General features: G+C 52.5%; 1 protein-coding gene across 2 annotated transcripts in view; it reads right to left on the bottom strand.

The window, feature by feature from the left end:
* The window catches only part of CDH15 (cadherin 15), a 31,295-nt gene that overhangs the window by 10,737 nt on the left and 7,121 nt on the right, over window positions 1-13,437 (bottom strand). For both annotated transcript variants that reach the window (XM_043494916.1, XM_043494917.1), the window contains exons 2-3: window positions 2,584-2,745; window positions 92-247 (exon numbers count right to left, since the gene is read on the bottom strand). In XM_043494916.1, coding sequence (XP_043350851.1) covers window positions 92-247; window positions 2,584-2,745 — 318 coding nt within the window. The remainder of the gene's footprint in view (window positions 1-91; window positions 248-2,583; window positions 2,746-13,437) is intronic.

Here is a 13,437-nt window from a genome sequence, read left to right as displayed (position 1 = left end):
CGCTGCGTTCCCCCCCCCTAGCCGGGGGTGTGCGTGTCACACAGCAGGAAAAGCAGAGGAGACCGAGCTGCATGCAGGGAGGGGCCCTTACCCGGAAGCGGTCATTCTTCTCCCGGTCCAGCATGGTGTTGAGGAAGACCTTCCCGCTGAACTTGTCGATGAAGAAGATGCCCAGGGGCTCCTCGTCCACGCCTGGCCCCTTGATGCTGTAGATGACGCCCCCGGGCAGCTGCTTATCCGACTTGATCTGCCAGAGGGACATGTGAAAATAAACCCACGGGGCTGGCAACCTCTCGCTCGGCACCCAACCCCAGCCTGGCCCCCTGGGACAAGTGCAGGCCCAGCCATCCTGGGAGCAAGAGTGGTGGGGTGGGTGGGTGCCTGGATTGGTCCCTGAGCCACGCAGCTGCAAGGTGTTACCAGCAGCCATGGATGCCCAGCTCATCACCGGAAGGTGTGTGAGGGCGTGGCTCAGTGTGTGTGTGTAATTCTGGTAGGGAGTGGGACTGCGATAGTGGATGAGTGTGTGTGCATGTGTGCAATGGTGGATGTTTGTGCATGCGCGCATGTGTATGAAGGTGGACACGTGTATGTGTGTGATGGTGGATGGGTTTGTGTGCATGTGTGTGCGCTATGGGGAATGGGTGTGTGCACGTGCAATGGTGCATGTGTGTGTGGTAGTGGAAGTGTGGGAGAGAGTGGGTGAGTGCATGTGCAATGGTGGATGGGTGTGTGTGCAATGGTGGATGTGTGTGGGCATGTCTGATGGTGGATGGAGGGAGGTTACCAGTGGAGTTCCTCAGGGATCGGTTTTGGGACCAATCTTATTTAATCTTTTTATTACTGACCTTGGCACAAAAAGTGGGAGTGTGCTAATAAAGTTTGCAGACGTTACAAAGCTGGGAGGTATTGCCAATTCGGAGAAGGATCAGGATATTATACAGGAGGATCTGGATGACCTTGTAAACTGGAGTAATAATAATAGGATGAAATTTAATAGTGAGAAGTGTAAGGTTATGCATTTAGGGATTAATAACAAGAATTTTAGTTATAAATTGGGGACGCATCAATTAGAAGTAACGGAAGAGGAGAAGGACCTTGGAGTATTGGTTGATCATAGGATGACTATGAGCTGCCAATGTGATATGGCTGTGAAAAAAGCTAATGCGGTTTTGTGATGCATCAGGAGAGGCATTTCCAGTAGGGATAAGGATGTTTTAATACCGTTATACAAGGCACTGGTGAGACCTCACCTAGAATACTGTGTGCAGTTCTGGTCTCCCATGTTTAAAAAGGATGAATTCAAACTGGAGCAGGTACAGAGAAGGGCTACTAGGATGATCCGAGGAATGGAAAACTTGTCTTATGAAAGGAGACTTAAGGAGCTTGGCTTGTTTAGCCTAACTAAAAGAAGGTTGATGGGAGATATGATTGCTCTCTATAAATATATCAGAGGGATAAATACAGGAGAGGGAGAGGAATTATTTCAGCTCAGCACCAATGTGTATAAACTGGCCACCAGGAAGTTTAGACTTGAAATCAGACGAAGGTTTTTAACCATCAGAGGAGTGAAGTTTTGGAATAGCCTTCCAAGGGAAGCAGTGGGGGCAAAAGATCTATCTGGTTTTAAGATTCTACTTGATAAGTTTATGGAGGAGATGGTATGATGGGATAATGGGATTTTGGTAAGTAATTGATCTTTAAATATTCAGGGTAAATAGGCCAAATCCCCTGAGATGGGATATTAGATGGATGGGATCTGAGTTACCCAGGAAAGAATTTTCTGTAGTATGTGGCTGGTGAATCTTACCCTACCCATATGCTCAGGGTTTAGCTGATTGCCATATTTGGGGTCGGGAAGGAATTTTCCTCCAGGGCAGATTGGAGAGGCCCTGGAGGTTTTTCGCCTTCCTCTGTAGCATGGGGCATGGTTGACTTGAGGGAGGCTTCTCTGCTCCTTGAAGTCTTTAAACCATGATTTAAGGACTTCAATAGCTCAGACATGGGTGAGGTTTTTCATAGGAGTGGGTGGGTGAGATTCTGTGGCCTGCGCTGTGCAGGAGGTTGGACTAGATGATCAGAATGGTCCCTTCTGACCTTAGTATCTATGAATCTATGAATCTATGGGTATGTGTGTGCAATGATTGTTCATGTGTGATGTGGATGAGAGTGTGTGTGATGGTGGACTGGGGTGGATGTGTGTGTGTGAGATGGTGGAGAGTGGCTGCATGTGCAATGGTGGATGTGTGTGTGTGCATTTGTAGATGTGGTGTGTACATGATGGGAGGGCTGGGTATGTGTCTGACACAATTGGGGGGGGCATAGTCCAGGAGTGAGGACCAATCTACATCCCTCCCCTATAGCCTGGATGCTGGATGACCCCTGAGGTGAGAAGAAGCCCAGTCTACATGGTTCTGGCCCTGCCATGGCCTCTGGCCTCCCCCTGTCTGATGCCCCACAGCTGCCCTTGCCAGGACGAGCAGTGGGGGAGCCTGGCCCACACCTACGCAGCCCAGCTCTGGAGCCCTGGGCCATTGCAGCACCTGCCCTAGGCTGCTCAGGCCAGGCCAAGGCAGCACGTACCTGCACCAGGAGGTGGGGGATGCGCTTGTGGTTCTCGGACACGCTGATGGGTGGGATCACCCAGGCCCTCTTCACCCTACTGGGCCCAGCTCGTTGTCGCCACAGATACAGGACCAGGGGGCTGGAGGGGAGCCCAGCCTCCCCCTGGGAGAGGTTGATGCCCTGTTGGGACAGAGGCTGAGGTCAGGCCATCCCACGGTCACCCTGGCTGCCGCTTGCTGGCTCCCCCGCCCTGGCCTGCCCTCCCCACCTGGGCACGCGCTGGGCAGGAAGTGGTGGGAGTGGCAGTCGGTCATTCGCCCCACCTGGGTATTTGGTGAGGGTGTGGAACGGGCGATAGCCCCAGTTCAGATCCCAGGGCTCAGAACGGAGCCAATGGCCCTGGTATTTCTCTGAGGTGACGGTTGCTGCTCCCCCTCCGGCGGGAGCCAATGTCAGCTCTCCAGGCTGGGTGTGGAGGGGAGGCTCTGAGGCGAGATTGGTCTCCTCCGCACTCAGGCTGTGCTGCCAGCAGCGAAGGGGGCACGTGGCTCCAGAGCATGGGGATGCAAGGCAATCCCACCCTCGTGCTCAGCCCTGCTCCCTGCCCGGCGCTGGTGGTGGGGGCTCTTCCCAGCAGTAAGGCTGCAGCGGCACCTTGTGCCCATTTGGTGCCTGTGACAGGCAATGCCCAGTTCCTCCTGGGGGATTCCCCTCGCCCAGGGTTTCCTCTCTACAGAGGCTTATCCCCTCTCTCCCGCTCCATGGGGCTGGTCTGTTTTGGACAGGGAAGGGCTGCCGGAGGCAACAACACTGCCAGCTGAGAGCACAGCAGGCTGGACGTCAGAATCCTTGAGAGACACCCATAGGGACAGCCCAGCACAAGAACCCCGGCTATTCTTAGGCGCCGATCATGGAATTTTCCTGCAAGGGGTGCACACATTGCTACATGCTGTGCACCCAAACAGCTGCAGTACTGTAAAGGAATGCTAATCTGCATTATACCGTTCCGCTGCTAGGCGCTGGAACTGTGTGCAAAATACCTTATTTTAAACTAATCTTAGCCACACCTGTCAGAGCATCAAAGGATCGTATGATGAACACATTTGGTGTGCATAAGCAAGCTCTGTAGCCAGTCCATATCTGGTACAGAAATACATGACATGGTGTCAGAAGTAAATTAAGAACAGAAAGAAAACAGCAACTAAGGTTGCAAACAAAAGCAACAAATCAACAAAGGTTGCAGGGTCTCATACGCATACCACTAAGTCCCAGAGACCTTCAGCTTTGACAAACCTTCAGACTGGAAACAAGATTTCGCATTACAAACAAGCCCCACAAAGAACCTGAAGCTATCTGGGTATCTTCTCTAATTTATGCTATGGGGAAGCAGGCAGAGCATAGCTTTAAATCCTTTGACTTTATTGGGAGATAGTCACAAAGATGACAAGGAAAGGGGGCTGGCTATGTTAGATGCACATTTTATACGTCAGAGAAATGGGAGTTACGAAGGGGCACATTTTCCCCAGAGAATTCAAGGGCCAGCAGAAAATGTTAACAGGTTTATAAGAGCTCTGCATGAGCTGAAAACTGTGACTTGGGAAATGCAAACCATGAAAATAGCCAAAAGAGGCTGATTCACTTCACGATTAAAAACCTTTTGCAGCAGGTACAACTGAAGAGCAATTCAACCTTAGCCACAGCTAGCAAAGCACCCTCAGCGTGAGACAGGAAACCCAAGAGCAACGTGTGAAACGTGAAAAACAATAAACTAGCCTAGAAGCTGTTAACAGATGCAGCATGAGCACTAAAAGTCATTGCCGTACGACCCCTGTGGCGAGGAGAGAGCCCACCCTGGCATGTTCTTCGGTAACAGATATGGTCTGCAAAAAAGAAAAGGAGTACTTGTGGCACCTTAGACACTAACAAATTTATTTGAGCATAAGTTTTCATTGGCTACAGCTCACTTCAGCCAATGAATTGAGCTGTAGCTCACAAAAACTTATGCTCAAATAAATTTGTTAGTCTCTAAGGTGCCACAAGTCCTCCTGTTCTTTTTGCGAATACAGACTAACACGGCTGCTACTCTGAAACCAGATATGGTCTGGCCGCAGAGCTTGTTATACGCTCCACACATGTTCAGCCGAAGACCCTTTCACGCTCTGCCAGGTATGGCTGACGTGAACTTAAATAAGTGCCACCTACTGGCTGAACAGTATAATACAAAAAGAAAAGGAGGACTTGTGGCACCTTAGAGTCTAACAAATTTATTTGAGCATAAGCTTTTGTGAGCGACACCTCACTTCAAATTTGTTAGTCTCTAAGGTGCCACAAGTCCTCCTTTTCTTTTTGTGGATGCAGACGAACACAGCTGCTACTCTGAAACCAGTATAATACAGTTTAGCATTCCATTACACTCCCAGGCTAAGAGGAACCAATTCCAGCCCACGTGCGCAAGGTGTGAAAAAAGTCTAGCCAGAGATCCGTGCTGTAATACATGCACAAAATATGGACAGTTTGCAGCTGTTTGCAGCACCAAAGCATTCAAGGAGCTGACTTGTATTACAGACAATCAAGAGCCATTGTTCCTGGGATTCTGTCATTGTGATGCCATAGAGCCTGCCTGGAGAGGGCAGCTGAATATTCATGGCAAGACAATTGACTTTAAAATTGACTCAGAAGCTGATGTCACAGTCATCTCAGAAGGGATTTACAATCACCTTCTACAGCAGCAGTCACCTGACACAGCTATGACTAGCTCTGGAGGGATTCTGAACTGCATAGGCCAGTTCACCACCCAAACAATTTACAAAGACAAAAGCTATGTGTTCAGAGTGTATGTGATCAAAGGACCACAGACCTCCAGCCTTTTTAGCTGCAGCGTGGCAGCGAGGAAGGGCCCACTGAGAAAGGTGGAGGAATGTGTTAGAATATTTTTTGATATTGGCATTTTGGAAGGCGATCCACCAAATAACCCTGAGAGACAATGCCAAACCATAGAGTGTGCATACACCTAGCAGGATTCCTATCCCATTACTTCATAAAGTGGAAAAAGGTAAAGAGACTTGACTGGAGTGGCATAATTGAGAAAATCACTGAGTCAACAGTATGGTGTGACACAATGGGACCAGTCATAAAGAAAAATGGAAAAATACCTATCTGTGTGGATCTTAAAAGACTTAATGAAGCAGCTGTGGGAGATAACATGGGATGACTTCCTTCCCAAAGGGAAAGCAGCTACAATGTTCTCCAAGCTGTATGCCTCAAGTGGATTCTGGCAGATTCCTTTAGCCAAATAAAGTGCTAAATGGACTACATTTATCACATCCTTTGGGAGATTTTTGCTTTAGAAAATTACCTTTGGGGATTATCAGTGCCCCTGATATTTTCCTAAGAAAGACAGCAGAACTGTTACTGAACATAAATGGAGCTGTTTTCATGGATGACATTCTGATAGGTGGATTTTCGATGGAAGAACACACCAAAACCCTCAACAAAATGCTAAGCCTAATCAGTCAGTCTGGGCTGAAGCTAAACAAGGAAAAATGCATTTACCACCTCTCCCAAATCAAGATTTTGGGACGGACAGTAAGGCCAGAACCATTCCTAGCCCTGAAAAAGTAAAAGCAATTTGAGAATTGAATGCACCAGCTAATGTACTAGAACTGAGATGTATACTGGGGATGGGAAATTACCTTGGGTCAATACCTACGAGACTTTTCTACAGTGACAGAACCACTGGATGAACTGTTGAAGTCCCGCCCATCTTGGCTATGGGGGCCAAATCAAGAAATTGCTTCCAAAAAGGTAAAAGAAATGAACTCAACAGCTCCAGTTCTTCAGTACTGCGATGTGAACAAACCCACAATGGTCAGTGCAGATGCGAACAGCTATGGCATGGGTGGTGTATTGTTACGACAACATGGCTTGGCGTGGAAGCCAGTTGCATTTTGTTCTCGCACACTCACCGAAGCAGAAAAACAACATGCACTGATTGAAAAGGAGCCTGGCAAGTGTATGGGCATGTGAGAACTTTTACAGCTACTGCGCGGACTGGATTACTTTACAGATAATAGATCATAAACTGCCTTGTTACTATCATCAGCAGAAAAGACCTGGCTTAAGCATTGCTGAGATACCAGCATCTATTGATAAGGTTCATGCAATGAAAACCAATTGCTAAATATGTTCCTGGGAAAAATCTGGTGGTAGCAGACACTCTGTCATGGAGGCCAACATCACATCCAACTACCTGTGAACTCGAAGATGACATAAAGGTGGCCATGGATGCTATGGACACATATAGACCAGTGTCAGAAAGGAGACTATACCAAATACAAAAAGTAACCTCCACAGACATGTAACTTCAGGAAGTTCTAAGTAACATTTGGGGCGGCTAGCCCACATGTCTAAAGGACACTAAGGATGTGACAAGCGACTACTTTGATGTGAATAGACAATTAAGTAAGTCAAATGGACTCATGATTAAAGGTGATTGCATTGTAATTCCAAATGAAATGGGAGGAGAAATCCTAAACCTCATCCATGAAGGACATCAAGGATTAACTAATGCCATGAACAGGCCAACCAGTCAGTGTAGTGACGGGGCATCAGTGAGGACCTGAAGCATCAGCATGTGAACATTGCCAAGCTAACAGACCAACACAACACAAATAACCTTTAATAACAACAACTCAGACAGACAGACCTTGGATGGCACTAGCTGCAGATTTATGTGAATTCAGAGGATGTCACTACTTGGTCGTCATGGACTATATTTCTAGTTACATAGAAATAATGTACTTGAAAGATATAACATGTTGCAGTGTTATTGAGAAACTAAAGCGCACTTTTGCTCACTTTGGTATTCCAGAACAATTAGCGATGGACAATGGACCACAAAACACTGCAGCAACATTTAAGTCAGAGGTAGACAAACTATGGCCCGCGGGCCACATCCGGCCAGCAGGACCATCCTGCCTGGCCCCTGAGCTCCTGGCCCGGGAGGCTAGCCCCCGGCCCCTCCCCCACTGTTCTCCCTCCTATGCAGCCATGCGGCATGGTAAGGGGGTGGCAGTGGCATTGGTGCGTGCATGGCAGTGGGGGGGTTGGGTAGGGAGTCCTAGGGGGCAGTCAGGGGACAGAGAGCAGGGGGCAGTTAGGGGCTGGGGGTCCCAGGGGATAGTCAACGGATAGGGAGCAGGGGGGTTTGGATCGGTCGGAGGTTCTGGGGTGGTCAGGGATCAGGGAACGGGGGGGGGGGGGTTGGATAGGGCATGGGAGTCCCAGGGGGCCTGTCAGGGGGCAGGGGTGTGGATAGGGGTCAGGGCAGTCAGGGGACAGGGAGCAGGGGGGGTTGGATGGGTCAGGAGTTTTGATGGGAGCAGTCGGGGAGGGGCGGGAAGTGGAAGGGGGTGGAGGGCCAGGCTGTCTGGGGGGCACAGACTTCCCTACCCGACCTCCATACAGTTTCGCACCTCAATGTGGCCCTTGGGCCAAAAAGTTTGTCCACCCCGATTTAAGTCATTCTGAACGAAATAGGAGTTTGATCATATTACCAGCCGCCCACATTACCCACAAGCAAATGGAGAGGCTGAGAGATCTGTACAGGTAGCCAAGAAAATCCTATAGCAGGAAGATCCATTCCTGGCTCCTCTGAGTTACAGATCAACACCAATAGCAGCTACTGGCTCTAGCTCCAGACATGAAGAGCGTGGCCAAATTGAATAAAAAGGCTAGAAGAGCTTAGGAACACTTTTACAACAGACATCTGTCAGTTTGAGAACGGCTGGATCTAGACCCAGTGGCCCTGTGCCTAGCTAATTGGATGGAGAGAAAGGATGAACAACTCCAGCCGTTGTGAAGAAAAAGAATGCAGTGCCCAGATCATATGCAATCGAGACAAACAATGTAGAGTTTAACAGAAACTGACGACATCGCCCGTTTGACCCCCAGAAAGACCAATCAACAGATGGCGGACGCAGAACACGGACCACTCAAGGATTCCAAACCGACCACGGTGAGTCATTGCACAGCCAGCTGGTCCAGTGGTTACGCATTCGGGTCGTGTCATTAGAAAACCAGTATGATTCAGAGACACATAACAGCCAGATACATGCTGAGCTGCAAAGACAGCGGGATAGTGTAAATATGGTAAATGGCAGGAACGTAGCACTTAAAGGGGGAGATGTCACAGAGTGCCAAACTGTATAACATGGTGCGGCCACTGGGTGGCGCTGTCGGTAGAAGATTTTATTTTAAGATAGGTTTCAGAGTAGCAGCGGTGTTAGTCTGTATTCCCAAAAAGAAAAGGAGGACTTGTGGCACCTTAGAGACTAACAAATTTATTAGAGCATAAGCGTTCGTGAGCTACAGCTCACGATGCATCCGATGAAATGAGCTGTAGCTCACAAATGCTTATGCTCTAATAAATTTGTTAGTGTCTAAGGTGCCACAAGTACTCCTTTTCTTTTTATTTTAAGCTAACCTCAGTCATCCCTGGCAGAGCATGAAAGGCTCTTAGGATGGCCACAACTGGGGTGTATAAGCAAGCGCCGTAGCCAGACCATATCTGCTACACGAGAACATGACCGCCCTGTGCACCTCTACTCGCCCTGTACACAAACGGTCGCAGTCACACGTGCACCCCGTCCACATCGTGCACACAGGTGTAGTCACGTGCACCTTGAGACTCCCATCAGCCCTGGTCAACCATCACAGACCCCTTTACACCTCCCCAGAGAGTCTCCCTCCCTCGCCACCTGCCATAGCACCCACTGGCAGCCAAGCTCCCCTCCCCCCAACACCTCCCGCCCACTGCAATCAGCTGTTTTGTGGTGTGGAGGAGGTGCTGGGGGGAGGGGGGAGGAGCAGGGACAGGGTGCGCCTTGGGGAGCAGTTGGAAGTGGGCAAGAGGAGGCGGGGTGGGGGTGGGAAGAGACAGGGCAGGGATTTGGGGGAAGGAATGGGGTGGGGGCAGGGCCTGGGGTGGAGCAGGGGTGGGAAGACGTGGCGTGGGGTGGGGGCTGGGGCGGGGTGGGAATTTGAGCATCCCTGGGGCCCGGAAGAAGCCAGTGCCTGTGCCACCTGCCACCCGCAGCCCTTCCTCAGTGTCAGCATCCATCTCAGCCCCTGACCCTAGCGTCCAGGCTGAAACCATTGTCCAGGCAGGAGGAGGCTGGACGAGGCCCTTCCTCCCACTCTGCCGGCGAGTGGCAGAATCTAGAGCAGCTGCTGCCCAGACATCACAGCCATGCGTCTCTGGAAACACAAGAGCCCTTTGTGGTGGGGCCTCAGAGAGCAGCTGCGTGGGCCTGTGGGAAGAGGGGGGGTCTGGAGGGTCCCTTTGGGTTCAGGAAGCATGGGGGCTGGAGGAGGGGGCTTTCTCTGGCTCTCACAGGGCAAAAAGGGGAGATGCGATTGGGGCCAGGGTCTGGCCTCAGTCTCCCCGACCCAGGAGCCTGCAGACCAAGGCCCTGGCAGCACGGCAGCACCTAGTGATGCTGATCGAGAGGCATGTGTGGCACAGGCATGGTGGGCAGGCAGAGCCTCGGGAGGCTGGTGCGTCCCTGGTTATATGCAAATGATGCTCCCGGTGGAGAATTTGTGAGCTACCTGCAGGGGGCCTTGCTGGGTCTGTTGCACATGTGCATGATGGGTGTGCTCCTTGCACACTCACCATGCAGGCTGCACCATGCTTGGGTGTGTACTGCCCTCATACAAGTGCAGCAGGAATTCTGGGCAAGTGTGTAGCTGGGCACTGCCTGCATGTAGAATGTGAGCTGCAAGCTCAAGCTGTGTGTGTGTGTGTGTGAGAGAGGGAGAGAGAGATCTGGGGGGGGGGGGTGAGAGCGCTGGTGTGTGATGTGTGTGTGCTGCAGGTATCTGTGTGTGTGTGTGTTTGTGTGTGTGCATGCATGTGTGTGCATGAGAGAGGGAGAGAGAGATCTGGAGTGTGTGTGAGAGCACTGATGTGTGTGTGCTGCAGGTATCTCTGTGTGTGTGTGTGTGCACGAGAGAGGGAGAGAGAGATCCTGGGGTGTGTGTGACAGCGCTGGTGTGTGATGTGTGTGTGCTGCAGGTATCTGTGTGTGTGTGTGTTTGTGCGTGTGTGTGCACGAGAGAGGGAGAGAGCGATCCGGGGTGTGTGTGAGAGCGCTGGTGTGTGATGTGTGTGTGCTGCAGGTATCTCTTTGTGTGTGTGTGTGTGCACGAGAGAGGGAGAGAGAGATCCGGGGTGTGTGTGAGAGCGTTGGTGTGTGATGTGTGTGTGCTGCAGGTATCTGTGTGTGTGTGTGTTTGTGTGTGTGCATGCATGTGTGTGCATGAGAGAGGGAGAGAGAGATCTAGGGTGTGTGTGAGAGCACTGGTGTGTGAGTGCTGCAGGTATCTCTCTGTGTATGTGTGCGTGCGTGTGTGTGCACAAGAGAGGGAGAGAGCGATCCGGGGTGTGTGTGAGAGCGCTGGTGTGTGATGTGTGTGTGCTGCAGGTATCTCTGTGTGTGTGTGTGCGCACGAGAGAGGGAGAGAGAGATCCGGGGTGTGTGTTACAGTGATTGTGTGTGATGTGTGTGTGCTGCAGGTATCTCTGTGTGTGTGTGTGTGCGCACAAGAGAGGGAGAGAGAGATCCGGGGTGTGTGTGAGAGCGCTTGTGTGTGATGTGTGTGTGCTACACGTATCTCTGTGTGTGTGTGTGTGTGTGCACAAGAGAGGGAGAGAGAGATCCGGGGTGTGTGTGAGCATGCTGGTGTGTGATGTGTGTGTGCTGCAGGTATCAGTGTGTGTGTGTGCGTGTGTGTGTGTGCATGCACGAGAGAGGGAGAGAGAGATCTGGGGTGTGTATGAGAGCGCTGGTGTGTGATGTGTGTGTACTGCAGGTATCTGTGTGTGTGTGTGTGTGGGTGCGTGTGCGTGCATGAGAGAGGGAGAGAGAGATCCGGGGTGTGTGTGAGAGCACTGGTGTGTGATGTGTGTATGCTGCAGGTATCTCTCTGTGTGTGTGTGTGTGATGTATGCCCAGGCCGGTGTGGCTGGGTTTGCTGCAATGAGGCAATGGCGGGCGCTGTTCCGGGTGCCCAGAGCCCGCAAGGACTGGTCGCCGGCACATCACAGCACCAGACTGAGCCCCCCACAGCTCATTTCTCTGGGGCTGAAGCAAATGGCTCCTGCCCCAACCAGACTCGGGGTTGGGGGCCCCCGTTGCTCAGCTGGGCAGGAAGAGGGACCGCACTAATCCTGGGTTCCCACAGGCCCCAAGGCACGGCTGGGGCAGGGAGGGCACAGACAGCGCCAGCCCTGCTGGCTATAAATAGAGGCAAGTGCCTGGGTGTGTGCTGGGAACACGCTGCCAGGAGCGCAAGCAGCTGGGGGTGACCTCGGGGCTTAACCCAGGGGGGTTTAAGCAGAGAATCCAAATAAATCTAAAGGCGAGTGGAATTCAGGGGGCCCCCGGCACGGAGCCGGAGAGCAGCCTCCGGCTCCCTTCCCCTGCTTGGGGCAATGGGGCCTGCGCTCAGCTGCCTTGGCAACTCAGAGCCCCCCCTCCCCTTAGGGCGGGCAGGAAATTGGAACCCCCCTCCCTCCCCGCGGCCCCCAGTACAGGTATTTGCTGAGGATTCACTGTTCCTGACTGGACCCCACCCTCCCACATGGGGCTTTAAGAAAGTTGAGGGAAGAGAAAGAACAAGCAGCGCTGGAGAGTCAGACGCTGGCCAGGATCCCCCCTTTCAGCTCTGGTGGTGCCCCTCAGTCCTGACCCTCAGTCCCCGTTATCCCAGTCCCGTGCCCCCTCAACTCTGCCAATGCCCCTCTGTCCTGATCCTCAGTCCCCCCGTTATCCCAGCCCCCATTATCCCAGCCCTGTGCCCCCCAACTCTGTCAATGCCCCTCAGTTGTGATCCACAGCCCCCCGTTATCCCAGCCCCTGTTATCCCAGCCTTGTGCCTCAACTCTGCCAATGCCCCTCAGTCCTGACCCTCAGTCCCCGTTATCCCAGCCCCGTGCCCCCCAACTCTGCCAATGCCCCTCAGTCCTGATCCACAGCCCCCCATTATCCCAGCCCCCATTATCCCAGCCCTGTGCCCCTCAACTCTACCAATGCCCCTCAGTCCTGATCCACATCCCCCTCATTATCCCAGCCTCCATTATCCCAGCTCTGGGCCCCCAACTCTGCCAATGCCCCTCAGTCGTGATCCGCACCCCCCCCCCGTTATCCCAGCCCATGCTCCCCCCCCCCAGCTCTGCCGACACTCCCTCAGCCCTGACCCGCAGCTCCTCCATTATCCCAGCCCACGGCCCCACCCAGCTCTGCCGAGACCCCCTCAGCCCTGACTCGCAGCCACCCTTCCCCAGCTAGTCCAGTCCCGAGCCCCGCGGTGCCCTGCAGGGGCCCTGCGTTCCTGAGGCACTGCTCCCTGGTAGCCGCGGTTGCTGGCCCTGCTGCCATGGCATTTAAGACCCAGGGAAGCCTTTTGCTGCTTCACTGACTCATTCTTCCCATTCTAAGCCCATTTTTGGTAAAAAAGTTGCATCTGGGGCCCTTGTTGTTCTGGGCAAAGCCCGGTGGGGCTGGGAACATGAGTCACAGTGGCTAGGGTCACACTGCCCGTTTTCCCACTGCCAGCTGCAGCCTGGGAGCACCGCATGGCCCCGTGCCCCAGAAAAGCCACCATCCCACCACTGCCGCCCCCAGACCCCGCAGCATTGGGGGGGTTAAAGAGGGGATGTCCCCCAGCAAGAATGCAGCTTGTCCCAAGGGAACCTTCCCCCGAATGCCCTGAGGTGAGCTGTGCCTGCCTGTCACAATCACCCCTCCCATGAGAGCCACCCAGCCAGGGTCTGTGTGCGCAGCACGCAGTGCAACGGGCCCCATCCTG

The sequence above is a fragment of the Dermochelys coriacea genome, chromosome 12 (assembly GCF_009764565.3).
Source record: "Dermochelys coriacea isolate rDerCor1 chromosome 12, rDerCor1.pri.v4, whole genome shotgun sequence".
Lineage (NCBI taxonomy): Eukaryota > Metazoa > Chordata > Testudines > Dermochelyidae > Dermochelys > Dermochelys coriacea.
The sequence above is the reverse complement of the archived record's forward strand: the minus strand, read 5'-3'. Positions and strand labels throughout refer to the sequence as shown.